Source organism: Aplysia californica, unplaced genomic scaffold (assembly GCF_000002075.1).
Source record: "Aplysia californica isolate F4 #8 unplaced genomic scaffold, AplCal3.0 scaffold00303, whole genome shotgun sequence".
Lineage (NCBI taxonomy): Eukaryota > Metazoa > Mollusca > Gastropoda > Aplysiida > Aplysiidae > Aplysia > Aplysia californica.
Genome location: NW_004797573.1, coordinates 311,673 through 331,139, shown reverse-complemented (window position 1 = coordinate 331,139; position 19,467 = coordinate 311,673). Strand labels below are relative to the sequence as shown.

The 19,467-nt window shown below is 36.5% G+C and overlaps 1 protein-coding gene across 1 annotated transcript in view; it reads left to right on the top strand.

Annotated features, from left to right (window-relative positions):
* LOC101854341 (SUMO-activating enzyme subunit 2) overlaps nt 1-19,467 on the top strand; it is a gene marked incomplete at its 5' end in the record, with an annotated part of 30,878 nt that overhangs the window by 6,171 nt on the left and 5,240 nt on the right. Inside the window, 14 exon segments of the mRNA XM_013084576.2 lie at nt 1,175-1,239; nt 3,560-3,660; nt 5,605-5,726; nt 6,307-6,374; nt 7,694-7,818; nt 8,476-8,575; nt 9,010-9,152; nt 12,312-12,405; nt 13,711-13,823; nt 14,478-14,633; nt 15,433-15,490; nt 16,021-16,059; nt 17,234-17,339; nt 18,809-18,936. Of these exon segments, the coding sequence (XP_012940030.1) occupies nt 1,175-1,239; nt 3,560-3,660; nt 5,605-5,726; nt 6,307-6,374; nt 7,694-7,818; nt 8,476-8,575; nt 9,010-9,152; nt 12,312-12,405; nt 13,711-13,823; nt 14,478-14,633; nt 15,433-15,490; nt 16,021-16,059; nt 17,234-17,339; nt 18,809-18,936 (1,418 nt within the window).

Sequence of the window (19,467 nt, the reverse complement as noted above, 5' to 3'; positions counted from 1 at the left end):
GAATTCTGAATGTTTAAATATGTAAAAACTGAATACATTTTAAAAAAAGTGATTTAAATCACTGATTTTTATTTTAAAAATCAAGTTGATTAAAATTAAAAAAAAATCAACTGATTTAAATCAACCCAGCTCTGATTTCAATTTATGGAAAAAAAGTAAATTGAATACTAATACTGTATTATTTTACTGTGAAAGGGGGGAAAGCAGACTTTTAAGAATAATTATATTAGATCTAGTCTACTAAACCTTATATATCTCTTTCATGAAACCAAGGAAAGAAATTCTGAATGTTGAAATAATGTAAAAACTGAATAAAAATAAATTTAAAAAAAAAGTGATTTAAAAAATCAAGTTGATTTAAATTTAAAAAATCAACTGATTTAAATCGACCTGATTTAAATCAACCCAACCCTGTGAGGAAAATGACATTTCATACTTTCTCAAAGTTTCCACAATTTCTGCTGTTACCCAGTGTTTCTAAAGACACTTTTAAGTTTAAAAAAAATATGAAGTTTGCTCACAAAATGAGTTTCTTTTTGCAATTCGTAAATGGAAATATCGACCAAAAATTAAAATATGGGTTCAGTTTGTTGATTTTCAAATGATACCAGTTTCTTCAAGTTAAAAACATTTCTTTTATCAATTTTTACTGACAGATAGTACAAACTCAACCTATACAGAGAGGGGTGCAGCAAATATAAAAAGATGTATAGAGGACAGATGAAAAGCAGTGTTATGACAGCAGACATTGTTAAGTCTGTAGAATTATATTATAAAAAGTTCATGTCTCAAAGTGCTCATTGCCTGATGAAATACTCTGGGGACTTAATGCCAACACATGAATAATTTTTGCCTTTTATCCCTTCAAAAATTGATAAAGAAAATAGAATAAAATTGATTTTGACAGTGGCATGCTCAGAATTCAAAGTCAAGAGCAAAATGTCAGAATGTTGCATGATTAGTTTGAATTAAAACGCCATGTCCTCTCAAAAAAAAAAGAGAGAAAAAAGGAATAGTTAATGGTACTTATGAGTTCTCCCTACAAAAGTAGTACTGAGTAATTGAAATAGGGAAAAGTTATTTGCTAAACAAATTTAACTGTTTGCCAAGCTTTGTTTTTGAAATACTGCACTCTTTAAATATAGTGTTGTGTGCACTTTTTTCTATTCCTCAGCACTGAATTTGGATTGGATTACTTCAAGAAGTTTTCTATTGTTTTGAATGCACTTGATAATCGAGGTGAGGACAAGTCATTCAATAATTATCTCTTTTCCAGTTTATTATGTTCATTATATTTCTAAACATGAAGTAAGGACTTGTTCATGGAAGAACAGCTTACAATTTTCCCATTCACTCCTGGGCTGTTTTCCCTTGCCTAATGCTGGTGCTTGTTTTGCTAACATTTGTGCCTCCCTTTTAAAAAAATTGCTGCTATTAAACATAGAAAACATCAAGAATTCAAGGTAGACCAGAAGTGATATTCATGGAATGGAACAAAAATTGGTTGAACTGTCAGCCTTAGTACTTCACAGAGCAGCCCTTTTATGGGATGTATAACTTTGTCAACAGTCTGGAAAAGGTTCATTATCTGGCAAGATTATCATCAGAGACATGTGAAGGGGGAAAGGGATGGGTGGGGTTGGGGAATCATGAAAATAAGGCATTTAAAAATTAAAAACTTGTTAATGTTAATTACAAAAATTAGCGTGTATCTGTCTTTATTTTTAAATTTTTATTTCTTTTTCGTGATTTCTAGTAACCATAATAAAATAAAGTTACTGGCTAAGGGCCAGACATGGGTTCACAAAGTTAGCTAAGTTTATAAACTGAAAATATTATGCTTGTACCAGCAATTGTCTTGTGTAAAAAGAGAGTCTTGTTGCAAAATCGATGTTATGCTAGTTGAAAATGTGAAGAAAAAAAAATTGATGTTAGGATTCGGATTGTTTAAAAATGTTTATATTTTTGCATGGAAGGGGTATTATTTTAGAATCATCTTTCCTGATTTGCACACGTAGTTCCACAATGTTGGGTCTGCACAGAGGTAGAACATTGATATTGAGCTTTGAGAGAAAGCACCATTATAAAAGCTTTTTTAATATTTAAAGTAAAATCTTTTAATTTATTTTGACAAAATGGGATACCAGTGTCTCATGTAATATAGAAAAAAAAAATCTTTTTGGCTACAAGCATGTTTAGATCAGCTTAGCTGCTATTGATGCAATGCTTGTATTTTACTGTAAGCATATTAAATTACTACAGTAAAACCATAGTATAACATACTCCCTTTGGACCCAAAAATTTTTAACGCTTACACTTCAGACAAAAAAAAATAAAAATGGTGGCTACAGCTGTTTTCTCAATGCATGCTATGTCAGCTTATTTTTGTCCTTTTTTCATATATCTTTGATGAGGGACAACTTGTTGTTTAGAGACAGTGCTTTTCTCATTGAAGCCATTACACAGAAATCAGTAATTCAACAGAAAGGAGAATGACAGTGCTGTAGAAGTTGATGCGTGCAGCAAGTAAAAATGAATGGGAAATGGTAATGGTGGTACCTTATGACTATGATGTCTCAGTCTATGAGAGAGATAACAGCCATCAGGTTCAACATTAGTCCAGGGCTGCCTACCCATTAGCGTAAGTTTTAGTAATTAACAAATAAAAAGTGAGTAGACTGGCTGAAAAACTTGATAATATGGGGGGAGGGGGAAGGTTGTTATTTGCTGTTGTCTTGACTCTTGCAAAAAAATTTGTCACATGCATTTGATCCTGATTGTGCATTGCTACTAACCATGCTACATGCCACAGCTGATTGTTTCAGTGTTCCGTTAAAAAAAAATAATTTTTGTTGGCCTAGACAACCGCCCATAACACAAAGTACAGGAATTTTTTAACACCATGTCTGTTTGCCTTTCACTTGGCTTTGGCACAAATAATGTTTTTCAAAAGGCAAAGTGGTACTGAGTGACTGCAAGAGCCCTGTTTACAGAGGGTGTTAAAGTTAGACAGCTGCATAAGACATAGTCATAGTGACATAGGCTGTCGGGGTCTGACTGTTTTTCTTCTTTGCATTCCGGGAGGAGGGGGGGATGGGTAGGGGTAGCCAAATGACAAATGAATTCTTAAAATCTGAATCAAGGGAGTTGCGATCGTATTTGAAAGCGTCCACTGATGGGAAAAAGTGACATGTATGTTGCGAATAACTTGTGCTCACACTGTAGCCTATGATGTTGTATGTTGTATTCCTGAATATGGTAAAACATGTGGCTTTTTTTTGTGTGACTTTATTCTCACAAAGTACAAGGTGCATTATGGACTTTTGATAACTAAACTCCCTTGAAAAGTAAATGTTATGGGAGAAAATATGTTTATATTCAGATACGTTGTTGACATAGCTTTTATAGAGTAAAAATACTAAGTTGTAATCGGTATTTCAGAAAGTGAACATTACAGACAGTACAGTCAAGAGTATGTTTAAGCTTAGTTCATTACCGGTACACCAAAGTTTAACTGTAGTTGTAAATAATTCATCCTGAGATTAAAAATTCTTTTCAGCTGCCCGAAACCATGTAAACAGAATGTGTTTAGCAGCAGATGTGCCTCTTGTGGAGAGTGGAACTGCAGGTTACTTAGGGCAAGTGACAGTTATAAAGAAGGTAAGAGCTTTAGTGCTTTTCAGGCTCACATTGTTTGAGGAACGCATGTTCATGCTGAATAGGCGAACAGTTATGCATATTGACTGTTTTTTGGGCCGAGTTAACTAAAATTTGAGCTGTTGCACTGATTAATCACATAATATTTGCCGGGAAAAAATATTGTTGTTCTTGAAGCATTAGTTGTATAAAGTTGTGTGCTTCAAAACGTTGTTTTAGTGATAAATACTCTTTGTTTTCTCAATCGTGATTCAAGTTCAAGACAATTTAAGCCCATATGGTCACTTTGGCTTCGGTAAGGGTATTTGTAGAAATGCAGTGACATGTGTGACCTTGAATGATGTGAGGCGGTCTGTTCAAAGTTAACTTGGTGCTCACCCCTTCTTTTGTGACACTGCCTCTTTCAATGAATCACAGTGTGCTTCACATTTGAAAATGGCACCCTTAAAAATATTTTGCATTGATGTTTGGAAATACAAAAAGTCATTAAAATGTCAGATATTGTTACTGTTTACATTTATTTGTTCTCTTACTGTGTTCGAATTTTTACTTACCCATCCATGCAACTAGTTGGGCAAAATTTAAATCAGTCACTACTAGCAAAATACACATTTTGAAGGTAAAAAACCTTGTGGAACAGTTCATTACAACCTGAAAGGAAACTTATGTGAAAGTAAGAACAAAATTTGAGACCTCATGCTCTAATGGGTTAAAATCAAAAGACTTAAAGACAAGATCTCAAAGTGCTCCCGTTGCATCAAAAACGCTTTGGCAGCCTGAGAAAGATGGAGACTTACAAAGTGTACTCCTCCTCTACTGCTCTCTGATTCTGACAAGTTGAAGTATGCTGGTTTCAGAGATGGTATCTTCACTGACATCTGTGGTGTGGTAGTTTGATACTTTGCTGTTTCTCACAGAAGACCCAAGTTCAGTTCCTGCTTGGGGAAAATTGCGGTTATTGAGTATCTTGGTCTTACAGCTGGGACATTGTATCTCTCTCACCTTTGGTTGGCATTGTTGATTTTGATATGCTGCTGGCTCCAAATTTGATATCATTTTTATGACAGAGCATAGTTGTAAATATGTTTAAAGACCAAAATTTTATTGTTGGTGGCGCTGGTGTGCCAGACTGTCCAGCCAGCTGGTGGCAACAAAAATTTAGGCACAGCCTGAGTTTTGTGCACACGGCTGTCTGCTGCAAGCGGGGGATCAAAATCTCTTTTGTTTTGCTCTTAAGAAGTCCTTAAAAATCCTTAAGTCTTTGAACCCCATGGGATGCTGGGAGCGTCCAGTACTAGTGACAACTGTTTTTTTAAATTTAGTGCTAGTGTTTGCTTATTTTTCGGAACTATTCCTGAACCAAGTTTTTTTGTAATGACTAAGCCTTTGTTTCTGCTGTTTAGAAGTTGGAGGCAAGCTTTTGGGGTTATTTTCAGACATAGTGCACTAGGTTTAGGTGGCTGTAGAAAAAAACTCTGGGAAACGGTAGAAAAAACTCAGGGCTTAAAGAGTTAAGACTAAGACAAAATTGCTTTCAAAGCATTCAAAGTATTATCAGACTCTGAATGGAGTTCAATATTTGACTGTTGACCGGAGCTGAGTCAAAGTAATGGGTTACAGGGGGCTGAGATGATTAATTCAAATGAATTGGCGTCCGGAACCTAGGGAGTTATTGAGGAATTGTATAAAAGGCAGTTGAAGGGATGCAAGACTAAACTATGTGTTGACTATATTTGTTCGAGATTGTATTAATTAATTTTCTGCTCACCTGCCCTGCAACCATAAAAGGTAGGGACTTGCTGTATGAAGAACTTATAAGATCATATGTTTAAGCAGATTTTATTACTGACAAGATCATGAAGGGATGGAGCGTATGTACAGGTGAGTTGAGATGAAAGGGGCTCTTCCCTTTACAGTAGAGAGAACACATTCATTTTTTTTCTCCAGGAAATGACGGAATGTTATGAGTGCAGGCCAAACCCAAGACAGAAAACATTTCCAGGATGTACTATTCGGAACACACCCTCAGAACCAATCCATTGCGTTGTTTGGGCCAAGCATCTTTTTAAGTAAGATAACCTGTAGTGTCTTTTGAAAATTGTTTTTATAACCAAGTGTCATAAGGTAATATTGCTTTTCTATTTCTTTGTAAAACTTTTAAAGTTTTTCTAAATGAAATTTCAGCATAATATCTTGGGGGGGGGGGGGGGACCAGGATTTGCTTTGGACACCTTCACTACCAAGGCCCCGATCTCGGCTTCTCTTCCCCAGGGCACACAAAAACTTATGGGTTGCCCCATTTTCCAGCTTATTTTGATGTTGATAAGCAATAAGCTGCAGTGTTCTGATAATGTAGAAAGTTTCCAGTGTAGTGGGAATCAGTCTTTGCTCTTGTCTCACTGGGAATATTGGGGAGAGAAGTTTCCTGTTCAAGGCTGAGTAGTTCAAACAGTAACAAAAGCTGCAAACCACTTACAGTACATGTATCGCTTCAAACTGAATCGACCATCTGATCAAGAATGTGACTGACACCCATGTGTCGCTCTAGAGTATACAACCACATTTCAAAGGAAAATATGATGAGCTTCTAATGCTATATTACTCATTTATCTAAAGTATTAAGTAGTATATATATTGCCTTTGTTCCAGTCAACTGTTTGGTGAAGATGACCCTGATGAGGATGTCTCTCCTGACACTGAAGATCCAGAACTGGCTGGTATAAATTCTTTTTTCTTTATGGTAGAAATCACTTCACTCGGGCATCTGTAGTGCTTTTGCAAACAGAAGACCTGATTTTGATGCCCGGATGGGAGGACTTTTTTAAAGAGTCTTTTTGCTAGGGCATTGTATCCTTCTGTCCGGGTTGACCCTTGCAAGCAGGCATGAAGCAGCCTGCCTCTTAAATGATCTAAATTGTGTCGATCGAGGCATAAAGCATCCACAGTTGCTCTTAACTAATGTGAGGCATCGTGATGAAATCAGGCACTTGTCAAAATAACAAAAATTCGAGAAACAGGCATTTTCCCACCAGTTTCGCAATTTTAATCAAATTTTTGTTTTTTTGTTCAACCTTTTTATGTCCAAATAAACACACATTTCCATGTGAATTATATTGAAAAACGTTGATTAAAAGCTCAAAATATGTAATTTTTCAGTTTTCAAGGACTCTTTAGCTAATCAAGTTACCAAACTTTGGCGGCCTTTTTCTTGCGGTTTTTACCGCTGAAACCAAGTGAACTTTCCTCTTTCAATCTCAAATATCTTCACTTCTGCTCAAGATAGATGGGTATTTTTTTTCATCAAAAGCAGGATAAATGAACAAATTTTAAGATGATACCAATAACTCCACATGCACAAAAATTGCCATGCCTGATTCCACCTCGTTGTGACACAAATACTTCGAGGGCTCATAACAGAATTGTGCAAGTGCAAGGGAGAAATGTTAAATTGTCCAGTATCTTGAATTTTTTTGGTCTGTAAATGTCAAGATTGATTTAACTATGATAATGCAGGAATGTGATAATGGATTATTCAGACGTGCTACTCTTCCCGATTTAATTGGGATATCCTGATTTTTTCCCCCCAATCTCAAGCATCATGATTTCGATTTTTAGATTTCATAGAGTGGCTGGTCTGATAATTAGTTTTCATACTTATAATTCTTGCTTGCTGGGGTTTTGATTGATAACTGTTGTGTAGATTCTGTAAATGTTGACAATACAAGTACAAAGCAGAATGTTGCAAAGAGGAAGCTTATATATTATATTACTAATGATAGAATGGGAATCCATTCTGTATTCTCCAATGCTTATAACTGAAAAAAGAAAAAGAATTTAAAGATCACCAAAAGTATCTCTCTATTTTATTTTTGTAAAAAGATGAGGGCTGTCTTTAATCAGAGAAATGCAAAGAAACTAGCATGAACTCTGTCTCACTGACAAGTGACATGTTTTATTGCCATATTACTTGTATATATAGAAACAAATGTCTTTTCTACTCTTATTTCAAACCGTTTTCTGTTTCTTTTCCCAAAAGCTGATGCGGGCCAGACAGCCCTTGAGTCTGAGGCTAAAGAAGACACTGTTGGTGGCATTGTGCGCAAGTCTACAAGAGCATGGGCCATGGAAACAGGATATGACGCAGAGAAAATTTTTAACAAGGTTTGTAATTTTGTTTTTATTGTTCTGTATTTTTGTGTGTTTGTGTGTGTATATGCATGTATGTTGGGGGTGGTTGGGGGAGTGGAGAGACTTGTTTTGGTACAACTAATACCTTTCACATCAAAGCACAGTGGTGTGCACCAAACTGCAACTCAGATAAGAGCAACGTCCTCTAAATCTGAGCTTGTATAATGGAATTTTTCATGAATAAATCCCCTGTCACTGCAATCTTTACCTCTAATAGCAACTTGGTCGCTGTAAATTGTTTCACATTTGTTTTTTTAGATTCAGAATCTTTGGACACCAACATTGGCCTATAATTTCAGTGTGTGCATGTCCCTCCTCTTTAGTTTATCTCCTCAAACAAGAACCTGGGCTGAGCACTGTGGTGTTGTATGGTACGCCATCCAGAGTGGATGTATTGTAGATTGGAACCTGTATTTGAACTGGTTTTTTGACACTAATGAGCTAAAGGAATTTGCATGAGGGAAACAAGGGCTGCCATTAAACATACAAGGCAACGGAGAAGGGAAATGACATAGAGAAAGATAGTTTAGTTTTATTTTGAGCTTTATGCTGTAATGGGCGCTGCCTTTTACTGCTAATATTCAGGCACACTACGAGTCATATAAGAATATATTATTTACTCTCCTGCAGTTGTTCCGAGATGATATCAAATATCTTCTGAGCATGGAAACACTTTGGAAAAAGCGTCGACCTCCTCAGCCAGAAGACTATAACAGTCTACCTGGTAAAGGTATGTTTGTCTTAATTTTTTCAATTTCTGCATGCATTATTTTTTTTTGTACTTTTGCTTAAGTAAATATGGCCTTTGCTAAATCATTTCTCTACGTTCTTTTGTTTTGTTGTCATTATTTCGATTTTGAAAGACGTGTTAGACAAATGAGAGAATAAACGATAAATAGAATGGCACTATGAAATGTCTATTAACTTTATCAAAAGACACCCTTTCAATTGACTTGTGCATTAGGTGGTGTGCTATAGAATTTGTCTTTATGGTCATAATGAGAGAAATGGACATGATTGCCTGTGTGCTGTTATGGTGTGGAGTTTCAACTGGCTATAATGCCCTAACATTGCTTTCTGTGGTGTTTGAAACCATGTTGGTTTGTTATTCAGTAAAGGCGATCTTCTATCATTTTTTTTAAAGTTCTCTAATTTTATGTTTAGGAGAAAAGGTAGACAAGACCGTCATGCGGGATCAGCGACTGTGGTCTGTCCATGAATGTGCGGAAATCTTCACACGATGCCTGGCATCTCTCAAGGCTGATCTAGCAGCAAGAGGGGAAGATGGAGTCTTAGTTTGGGACAAGGTTGGTCCATACATTTCCTTTAATGCTGTGAAAAAATTACACAGATAATTACAGCCTGTTGAACAGGTTGGGGGGGGGGGGTGATTCAGGGCTCCCCCTTTCAGGCCAACTAAAGAGGTTCCGTTACCCTTTGATTTACTATTTTAAGGGGTATTTAAATCCTTGTTTTAGAAACTTAAAAGGTAAAAGTCAATATCTCATAATTTTACAATAAGAATTTTTGCTTGCAAACGTTTAACTCACACGCACATTGACACAGACACACATAGAGCGACCATGACTATGATTGAACGCTAACGATTTTAATTAGCTGAAGAAATAAATGAGCAATATTGACTAGATTTAGAGTTATCTCCATTTGGAAGGGGGAAGAGTGGTAATGGTAGAGCAGTTGGGTCTATCAAAAATAAAATAAAGTTTACAAACCAAAAGGGGTCAACTCCGACTATAATACTCCAAGAAAAACAGATCTGTCACTCTATGAAATCTAATAAGTCAGGATCTCAGTGGGGAAAAAAATTGGGACTTGGTGAAAAAAATCGGGATCAATGACAAATCACCTAGGTCATTGCCAAGCTGACTTAAAAAAAATTCCAGGGATGTCCATTATTATATCCATGTATATTCCCTCTGCGCACGTGCGTGTGTGTGGTGTATGTGTGTGTGTGTGTGCGCGCACGTGTATGTGTGTGTGTGTTTGTGTGTGTGAGCACGAGCGCGTGCATGTGTGTGTTTTTATCTTTTAAAAAAAAAAATCCTGAATTATCATGTCAAGGTCTCCTAGTCCAAGTGTTTTACGCGCCCCCCTCCCCCCGGATAAGTCCCGAAAGACGCTTCAACCGGTATGCATTCGAACTTAAATTGACCCCGTCAACAACGGTCCCCGACACATGCGAGGCTCACGCGCCGAAGTCATGTCACGTGGTGCGATCGCACGATTGAACCAGTTTTACTGAAGGGTCTTGATGACGGTCCCGACTAACCAGAACTCGGACAAAGCATATTTTGCCTTTGACGAAAGTAGATCTTGAGAATGTTTGAAGTACAATCAACACTACTTCCAATCCATTATAGTTGAAATAACACGTGCGAGCAAATATCCAAGACAACTTTTGGTGAGTCAACTACTAAATTCGACATAGACATTTAGGAAAATAGCGCTCCGAGTTTCTGCTGACAAAAAGTTTAACACGTGCTTACAAACAGAAAAGAAGGCAAGAGTAAGATTGTAGAAAAATCCGGTGTAACAGGCGGAGCAAAAAACCCCCCAAAAAACAAAAAAACAGGGTACACGCGATCAATATCGGGAAAATCGGGATGCTTGAGATTTAGGGCAGGGATGAGTGGCAGGTTTGGAAAATAAACTGATTCCTTCAGAGCCATCCCAGGGTTCACATTCCAGTCTTTCCACACTTTGGATGACGGACAACATGTCTACTAGTGTGTTAAAGAAGGATGGGGATATTGTAATCTCTCGGCAGGGGTAAACTCAAGCCACAACATCAGCAAATGTGAGCGACCGGAAACTGCGCGCAGCTGATAAGTACTAACTTTAAGTAGGTCGACAAGTCGACTTCTGACACAGAAGGTGACTGTCGCGCATGTGTGTGGATGTGTTGTCAAATCATTGACTCTGCTTTGGGACAGAGAAGGGGGGAAATGATGCTTGCCAGACGCACACCACTTACGTTTTAAAGCGTACGCAAACCCCCGAAATGAAATTATAAAGAGTAAAGCTCACGCACAACCAAAACTTAAAGGGGGTAATTTGCAGGTTTAATGAGTAATATACGCACATTTGTGCGTAAAGGGGAGCCCTGGTGATTGGTGAGTTTTCTACTCATCACTAGGTCTAATTGAAAGCAAAGCCCAGTTTTAATAAATGAGAAAACAGGTTTGTGAAATATGAATTTAATACGTGCTTTTCTGAGCATAGATTTAAAAGAGGTAGCATTTTTAGTGCAGGTGCAACGTGGTGGATTTCAATTCATAATGGAAATGTTGTGAAAATGAAGCAGGAAAACAGGACTTGACACATGAAAGGTAGAGATTTGATTAGTCTTTGGGAAGACTGTTCCATTCTTTTTGACTTAATGATACTTTCCATAAAGGTGTGGATGGTTAATATCAAACAGGATAGACCACAGATACTTTAAATATAATACAAGACTCAGAACCAACTCGCCATGTCGATCAGTAGCCCAGCACAACTTAAACTGAGTTCCTTTATTGGAGTGCCTTCCTCCAGCATGAACAGTAAAGTAGTTTCCTTTGTAGGGCACACAATATAGTTACACCAATACATTATGGTCCAAGATATAATACTGTCACACTTTCTTATGGTAATATAAATGTAGCTGCGAGGTGGGCAGAAAATAACGCTTTACGAGGTGTAATTTTTAGGCCATTAGGAATTAGAGGTAACTTTTTCTAAGTATAATTACAGCAATTTTCCGTCAACAAAAATGAATGAAACTTGACAATCAGAAAAAAGGCATTCACAACATGCAAGCGTATAATGTTGACAGAAACTGGAGTATTACTGTGTTTGTGTGATGTTTCTCCCATTTAAAAAAAACCCTAAGTGGAGCTGTTGTGATGTTGTTGATCAGGCAAGCGCTCCTCATTTCTTCTTTAATGCTCTTTACTTTCACATCACTGTATTTAGTACATTTTACATACCAGCTTAAAATTACCACCCAGACAGGAGCTGGAAACTGGGTCAGAAACTGAACTTGCTAGTTTACTGACATGTGAAAGGTGAATGATCACTTGACGGTATATGTAATTGGATGTCTAAAAAATAGTCCTTCCCAAGAGTCCTTTGCCTTTTTTTGCAATGCAGCGCTTTTTTAAATTTCAGAGCTGGGCTGACTGCGTTCCATTCTTTACATGCAAAATTTTTTCATAGGGCATGATGGTCTAAGAGGCTTGAAAATAATGCATTTTAACTTTTTTTTGGTGTGAATATTCTTAAAATATAATAGTTATTTCACTTTTTCTACTCTACTTCTAGTCTGCCATTTTGGAATGACCTCAGATGAACTTGAGAGGTCAAAAGAACAGTTAATTTTTTTTTTCATTTTTAATTTGTGTAACCTATTTTCTGAATTTAGATAGTGCTTCTTAAGATTTCCCCATTTTCTTTTACTTTTTCAGGATGATCAACATGCTATGGACTTCGTGGCTTGTGTGGCTAATATTCGTGCTCATGTTTTCGGCATTCCAATGAAGTCTCGGTTTGATATCAAATGTAAGTCTAGTGCCTCTCACTCTTTATGAGATTGTGTTACATTGGGGATTGGAGCGCCCCTTGTGAGCTGGGCAGACTAGACATTTTGACATTCTTGTTTCATAGAGCAAAGAAATGTAGTAGGATTTTTATAAAGTGCTTGATAACTTTGTTGTGAGGAGAATCAACCTCCTGGATTCAACCGATACCTGCCTAGATCAAATCAATTAAAGTTGATCACTGCTCGAACCCTCCAGTGCTCCTAGCTAGATCCACCATTGTCACTCAACAATTTCATGCTCACGACCTGCCATAGTTAAGATTTTTCTGTAATCAACTTTTAAAAAGTCTTTTTCGAATATGGTTGTCAGCTTGAATTTTGGTTTGCTGAAGTTGTCTGGTTTCTGCTGATATTTTTAGATTTGCTATTGAGCTAGTAGAAAGTTACAATTTTTACTCCCAAGTGGAGCTTGAATCTATATAGTATTGATTTATTCTGTAATGATGAGGGTATAATAAAGGGGAGGTTTAAATGAACAAGAAACTCATGCCTGGTTAGAAGGAGAAATCAGACTTTGATGAGGATTGAGATCTAGGTTTAGTTGAGTCTTGAGACAAAGGTAGAACTTATTGACCAGAATAATAGGGAAAGGCCTTGAAACGTTGACAGCTGTTTGAATTAAAACTTTAATATTTTATCTATTTTATGCGTGTAATTCAATATTTTTATGATGTATCATTGCTTTTGTAGACAGTTTGTAAAATGTCTGATTTTGTAGAGTTGTGCTCTTATCTTGGGAGAGAGCGTAATTTTCAGAAGAGGGCCTTAGACTGAATCGAGTTAAATCATGGCTCCTAAATTGAGAATATTAGAAAACGGTTTATTTTTCCTGATGTGAAATTTATATATATGTTTTATGGTTTTTGTCATAAAAACCTGGTCACCAAGAGACAAACATTTCCAACAGGTTTATAAGCGAACTGATTATTAAGGCAAGTGTCAAGGGGTGCTACTTAATTCATGCAAGAGAGCTTCCTGATATGGTTATTCTTTTAGCTTATTCACTTTCATCTCACCGCGGTTAAAACAAGATAAAATCAATCGCTCTATTTAATCTGCTCTAGACTAAAAGTTGTATGACCAAAAGAATCTAAAAGTCATTAGCAATTAGCAAAATTTAGGTATTTACTGGTTCACTGAAAGAAGAATATTCATAATTAAACATCCTAAATTAACTTGCTTTTATTCATATAAATATTAAATTACAAATGCAGTTTTGTTAAAATTAGTTGATGTAAGTGTGTTTTGCTTTCTTTCCATTGCAGCAATGGCTGGCAATATTATCCCAGCTATTGCAACAACCAATGCAGTTATAGCTGGGCTCATCGTCATGGAAGCCTTGAAAATTTTGTCAAACAAGATCTCCAAGTGTAAACAGGTGAATTTTTCCCCCTGATTTAATTGTTTTCTTCTTGATTATTGTTATTTCTCAGACTTTGGTGTCATAAGATAAAATCTATCTTTTTGGGGGGTTTGTCATACATGACTCCTGCTTTTGATACAGGGGGCAGTCCTCTTGCAATTTACACACTAGAGCTAGAATGGTTTTGAATGTTTTGATTCCTCATTGGAAAGCGAATTTAACCCGCAAAACAAAAACAAAAAATACAAAAATAAAAAGCAAATAAGAAATTAAAATGTGCAACACACACCATTTGTGTGGTGGCTTTTCTTACCATTTGCTGTGAACCACAAATCATGCATGCTGTCATCAGCACAAACTTTACTGTCAGCCTTCATATATGGGTTATTGTGAATTGATCATGCTGTATCAGGGCTAATAGTAAGCCCATGCTGTTCGAATTAATGTGTATAAAAAACCAGTATCCTCACTTTTATCAGACTTTGGGTTGGTTTTGCACCGATGAGTGACACACAGTGTGCATTTTCCTGTTTGTGTGCACAATCCTTAGGTGAAAGGTTTTCCTTGATCTTGTTATTATTGTTTTATACCTTATACCTTTATGAATCCATGTCAAGCATGTAAAATTTTTGTATTGAAGGTTTTTGCCTTATTTTCTTTTAATCCTAGATTTACCTCAATAGAATTCCGAATGACAGAAACCGCCTTCTAGTACCATGTTCCTTGGATCCTCCCAACCCAAAGTGCTATGTGTGTTCTTCCAAACCAGAGTGCACTGTTGTTTTGAACGAAACCACCGTCACAGTGCGCACCCTACAGGATAAAGTAAGGAAATAGGAGTTTTTGTGTCATTTGTTGTCGGGCTTTTTGTCATGTTTTGAAGTGTTGGGACATAATGTGAGGTGTTGAGTTACATGAGACGTGATTTTTGCAGAGGTGAGCAATTTGCAGAAATATTATGAAGAACGAGACAGAGCCCAGTCAGAGATGAAGTGAGAAGAAGGCATTGGCGATGGATTGGACACACTTTCAGAAAGTCAGGCAGCTGCATAACAAGGAAAGTGTTAGATTGGAACCCACAGGGTAAAAGATCAAGGCGAAGACCCCGTAGAACCTGCAGAAGAGTCACGGAAATGGATGTACAGAAAAGTGGGAAGACATGGCATGACATCAAGCGACTTGCCCAGGATATGGAAAGGTGGAAAGTGTTTGTTTGTGGCCTATATCCTGATCCAGGGTGAGAAAGACGATGATGATGATGCCTTTGTTTTAATCCTTTACCTTAAATCAAAATTTATTTTCTCTCCTATGAGTAACACAGAAGTAATGAAGTTATGAAAGTTCATAAGCTGCCTTATGATCATCAAAAAGCTGAGGAATTAAATATAAATAATGTAATAGAAAACTGATTAATCTTTGTTGGGTTTGTCATAGTTCTGGAATTTGAAATCATGAAATTCTTTGCTCTGCACCATTCCAGGCGTAGTAAGCTGAAACAAAATAGATTTACAAACATCTTTAAAGGCCTTCAAGTTAAATCAGGCTTATCTTTTGTTCCTTTTACTTAGCATTTGATATGCTTTTAAATGTGTAACAACTTGACACATTGCTGATGTGTTTACAGATACTCAAAGGTCATCTGAACATGATTGCCCCAGATGTGGAGATTGATGATGGCAAAGGCAAGTACACTGGTTATGATTCCTCTGCCCTGACATTTTCTTGAGTTGACCCTTATATGCTGAGTAATGCTGTTTCTAACTTCTTAGAAATGAATTTATGGCAGTGATATTTCCTGTCAGCAGTATGAGAATTGAAAATGATTCTTGTATTGTATTTTTGTGAATAGCTCTCTATTTACGTATGGCATTACATTACAGGCTATCTCCTTACTATTTATAAAGCTCATTAGGATAAAATACATATTCAGTATTGGCATAGATGTGTGGGCAATGTCTTCAATTTTGTATGTGTTTTTTTTGTGTGTGCATGACTTGGAAATAAAAGCTTTGATTTTTTATGTTACCATCTTATCACTTCCCAATCTAGACATGTTGTAAAATTGAGGAGATGGGATATTTGTTGTTTTGAAGAATGTCAGTGCTGTGGTTTTGTGCTGAATTCATGGTGTTGCACAATATGGATTTCCACTGTGATTGACAAAAGTTTAATTCTTGTTTTGTAACATGGTTTGTTTTTTATATTTCTTCAGGAACCATCATCATATCCAGTGAAGAGGGAGAGACTGAAGGTTTGTCTGCAGTTTACGTTTGTTATCATCATTAAGATGACGTTGTCACTGAATGTATCTGCCACTCTATGGTAAAGTTCATAGCATTATGTGCTCAGAGGCTTTTGACTTTGAGTCCTGGCTGAATGGCAAACTGTTAAAAAGATTGTTATTGAGGATAGTATACATAATACTGTATATTTGAGCAAAGATATTAACTAAGTGGAAAATAAAAATGAATAGTTTGTTTGATCCATTTCCTGAAGTATGTTGTAGCATTTATCATTTGTTAAGAAATTTAATGAAAGCGGTGTCTTAAAGTTACTTTTGACACAATTTTGTCTCATTGTCAAGTTAATATTTTTGCCAGCGTTTGAAACAATGTACCTATTGCCCGTCTCTGATCTGAAAGCTGTTTCGAGAATTACTTTGATAAAGAGTAATCAGTGTTTCTAGGGTGCCAAGTCTACCCAATTTTTAGTTTGTTACATTTTAGTAAAAGATTGAACATTGGTACAGTAGATCATTTCAAAGTTTTAACAAAACTGAATTTGGGTGTAGAATCTTTTCATATGTGGAACTAAAAGTCTCCTTAAAGTGTAACATCTGAGTTATTAAATAAGAAAAATAAAATTGGCATTTAAATAAAAATTGTGTCCAAAATGTAGGTCACTTTCCTGTCTTCCATAACTTGCTTTAGATGGTCAGTAGAGCTCTTATTGTGGCTGCCCCATCTGCGTGCATCATTAATGCTGGAACATTGCCTACTCTTGTTGACTTCCCTTTTTTCCAGCGATTTCACTGCCGCTTCCACCCCTTCACAAATGATGGGATATGTGACTGGAGAGTGCCCCTGGAGGATTTGTCTTTCCTTCTGTTTCTGTCCTGCTGAACACTGAATGACCATGACTATTGCGTTTTTGTGCTTTTTGTTCTACTACAACAATGGCAACAAGTGATGGGGTTGTCAACATTGAATGCATTGAATAAAAAAGGGCAGGTATGGGGGGTCTTCTGGATCATGTGTGATTCTTTGGGAAGTCCTGTCATTTCATCTTTATTATTTTGAAAAAGGGCTTTATTATGACTGGTGTCCAGTTGCGTATGAAGTTTACCAAGAGGTTTTATTTATGGAGGAAAGAGATTGAATTTTATTGTTTTTTATATTTTGGAAAAAAATGTGTCTCTTCCACAGAAAATAATGACAAGTTTTTGTCAGAATTTGCCATTGGACACAACACAAGGTTGAAGTGCGACGACTTTCTTCAGAACTACTCTTTAATTGTCAATGTGGCGCATGTGTAAGTTCACCCCTTTCCTCAATAATAAAGAGCATTGATAGTTTTTATGCATTTAAATATTTTGTCATTGAAATGTTCTCTGAATGTGTTTTGCACAACTACCTTGGACGGAATTTTTTTTGTTTGGCGCAATGCCTTTTATGTCCATTCCATTTTAAGACGCATTTCTGTGTGTGAATTTTGCTGGAAAAACGTTTACTAAAGGCACAAAAAATGTAAATTTTCATTTTCCAAGCACTCTCAAGCTGTGAACGTCACCAAACTTTGGTCATTTTCTCGCGTATTCTACCTATGAAACCAGGCTTTAAGATGATACTAATGTCTCCATGTCCCAAAATTGACGAGACCCTGATTCCACCGTGTAATGACACATACAGGGTGATCCAAAAAAACAACTTAAACTTTAAAAAAAAAATATTTTTCTCCACACTGAAGTTTTGCATTTCAAACTTGTACACAACATTTGGAAGTCAAAAAAAATTTGTCTGATATTCATTTTAGATAAGTCCACATTATAGTTTTGCTCTACATAGCGCGAAATAACAAAAACCTGTTTTCAGCTATGTCCCCATTTTTGTAGAATGATGCACTAGTTCGCATTAGGCACACCACTAAAAATCCCAGGGATTGCGCCATATTGCAAACTACAGGAGTCTAACAGGTCAACAGAAGTTTGCAGATAGTTTTTCTCAAGTTTCTTTTGCCTGCTGAGATCATGGTCAAGATTAGGTAGATGAGCCCCCTGAGACGTCTGTAGACGATGCCTGCAGCAATGACTTTCCTACATCTCAACGGTCCACATTCTCAAGGCAGATCTTCATCTACGACTGTACCATTTTCCTGTTCGCGAAGCTATCAGAGGATAGCAATATGTTAATGATTCCTCTGTGACATTTGGTTCCTTGGCGAAGACCATATTCCCCTTTCAGGTTATATCAACTCCACAAATGCTATCTGTTTGGGCCAACCTCACCCCCCCCCCTCCCCATTGTCTCCAGAAACAGCTCCATACTGTAAGGTGTACAGTGTGTGTGGCTTTGAGTATTCATGGTTGAGTGGGTCCTTGTGTTTGGCCACAACTGAACATTACATGCGTCGAGTCCAAAGAAGGACATGTAGACCATTGGTTCTCGGAATTCCAGAATTTATAAAATAGTTTCTTAATACTGTAGGAGAAAAGAAATATTTTTAAAGGTTACAGGGATGGGAAGATTAGATTTTAAAAATAAAAGGAAAGGAAAAAACAAACTTTCATGACTTTCCTTACAAAATCTTTTAAATTGGCGCATTTTTTGTTTTCTAAAATAAGTTTCTTCTTTGTGAATTTTATGTCAAACAGATCCTTTTGAATGAATTATATCTGTTCCAAATTACATCATTCTAGGACAAATTTTGTGTGAGATATTTAGAAGAAAAGTTGTACAGTTTTTTTAGGATCACCCTGTATGTTCTTTGGTATCTGTCAACAGCGAAAAACTTGATGATGAGAAAGAGTTTGAAGTCGTCGGGGATTTGTCAGAGTTCTGTCCAAAAGAGGATGGTGAAGGAGCTAGTGACAATGGCCATGCAAATGAGACAGTTTCAAGTACAGCACCTGGTAAGAGTTCAGTCGTTGTAATCTCTGTTGATTAGTGTTTTTAATTCCTGTAGTTAACTTAACGATTAAAAAAACAACAACTGTTAATTACCCTTTGCCTTTTGGCTTCATTGTGATTGATGGTTGCATTGACTCCATTCCTCTTTATCATTTGCTGTTTTTCAATATTCATTACATTGAGATGACCTTCTCCCGTGTTATCTGATTTTTATTCAAAATTTGGAGTAATTATGAGACTTCATGTCAAAATGAGTTACTTCTCGAATTTTTGCTATACCGTATATAGACTATTGCGTCATTAAATTTACTTGTTAAATTTTCAAAATATGAAATGCTAAAAAACACTTGTTGAACTTGAAGAAATAGCATTGATTGAAAAATCTATAAATTTGTCGATTTTCAGCTGATATCTCCATTCAAAGATTGGGAGAAGTTACTCATTTTGTCAACACGCCTTGCAATTTCAGTTTACTCAATTAATGGCTATCTGAAACTGACGACTGCTTTCATTCGGATAGTGGCTTTGTTTTG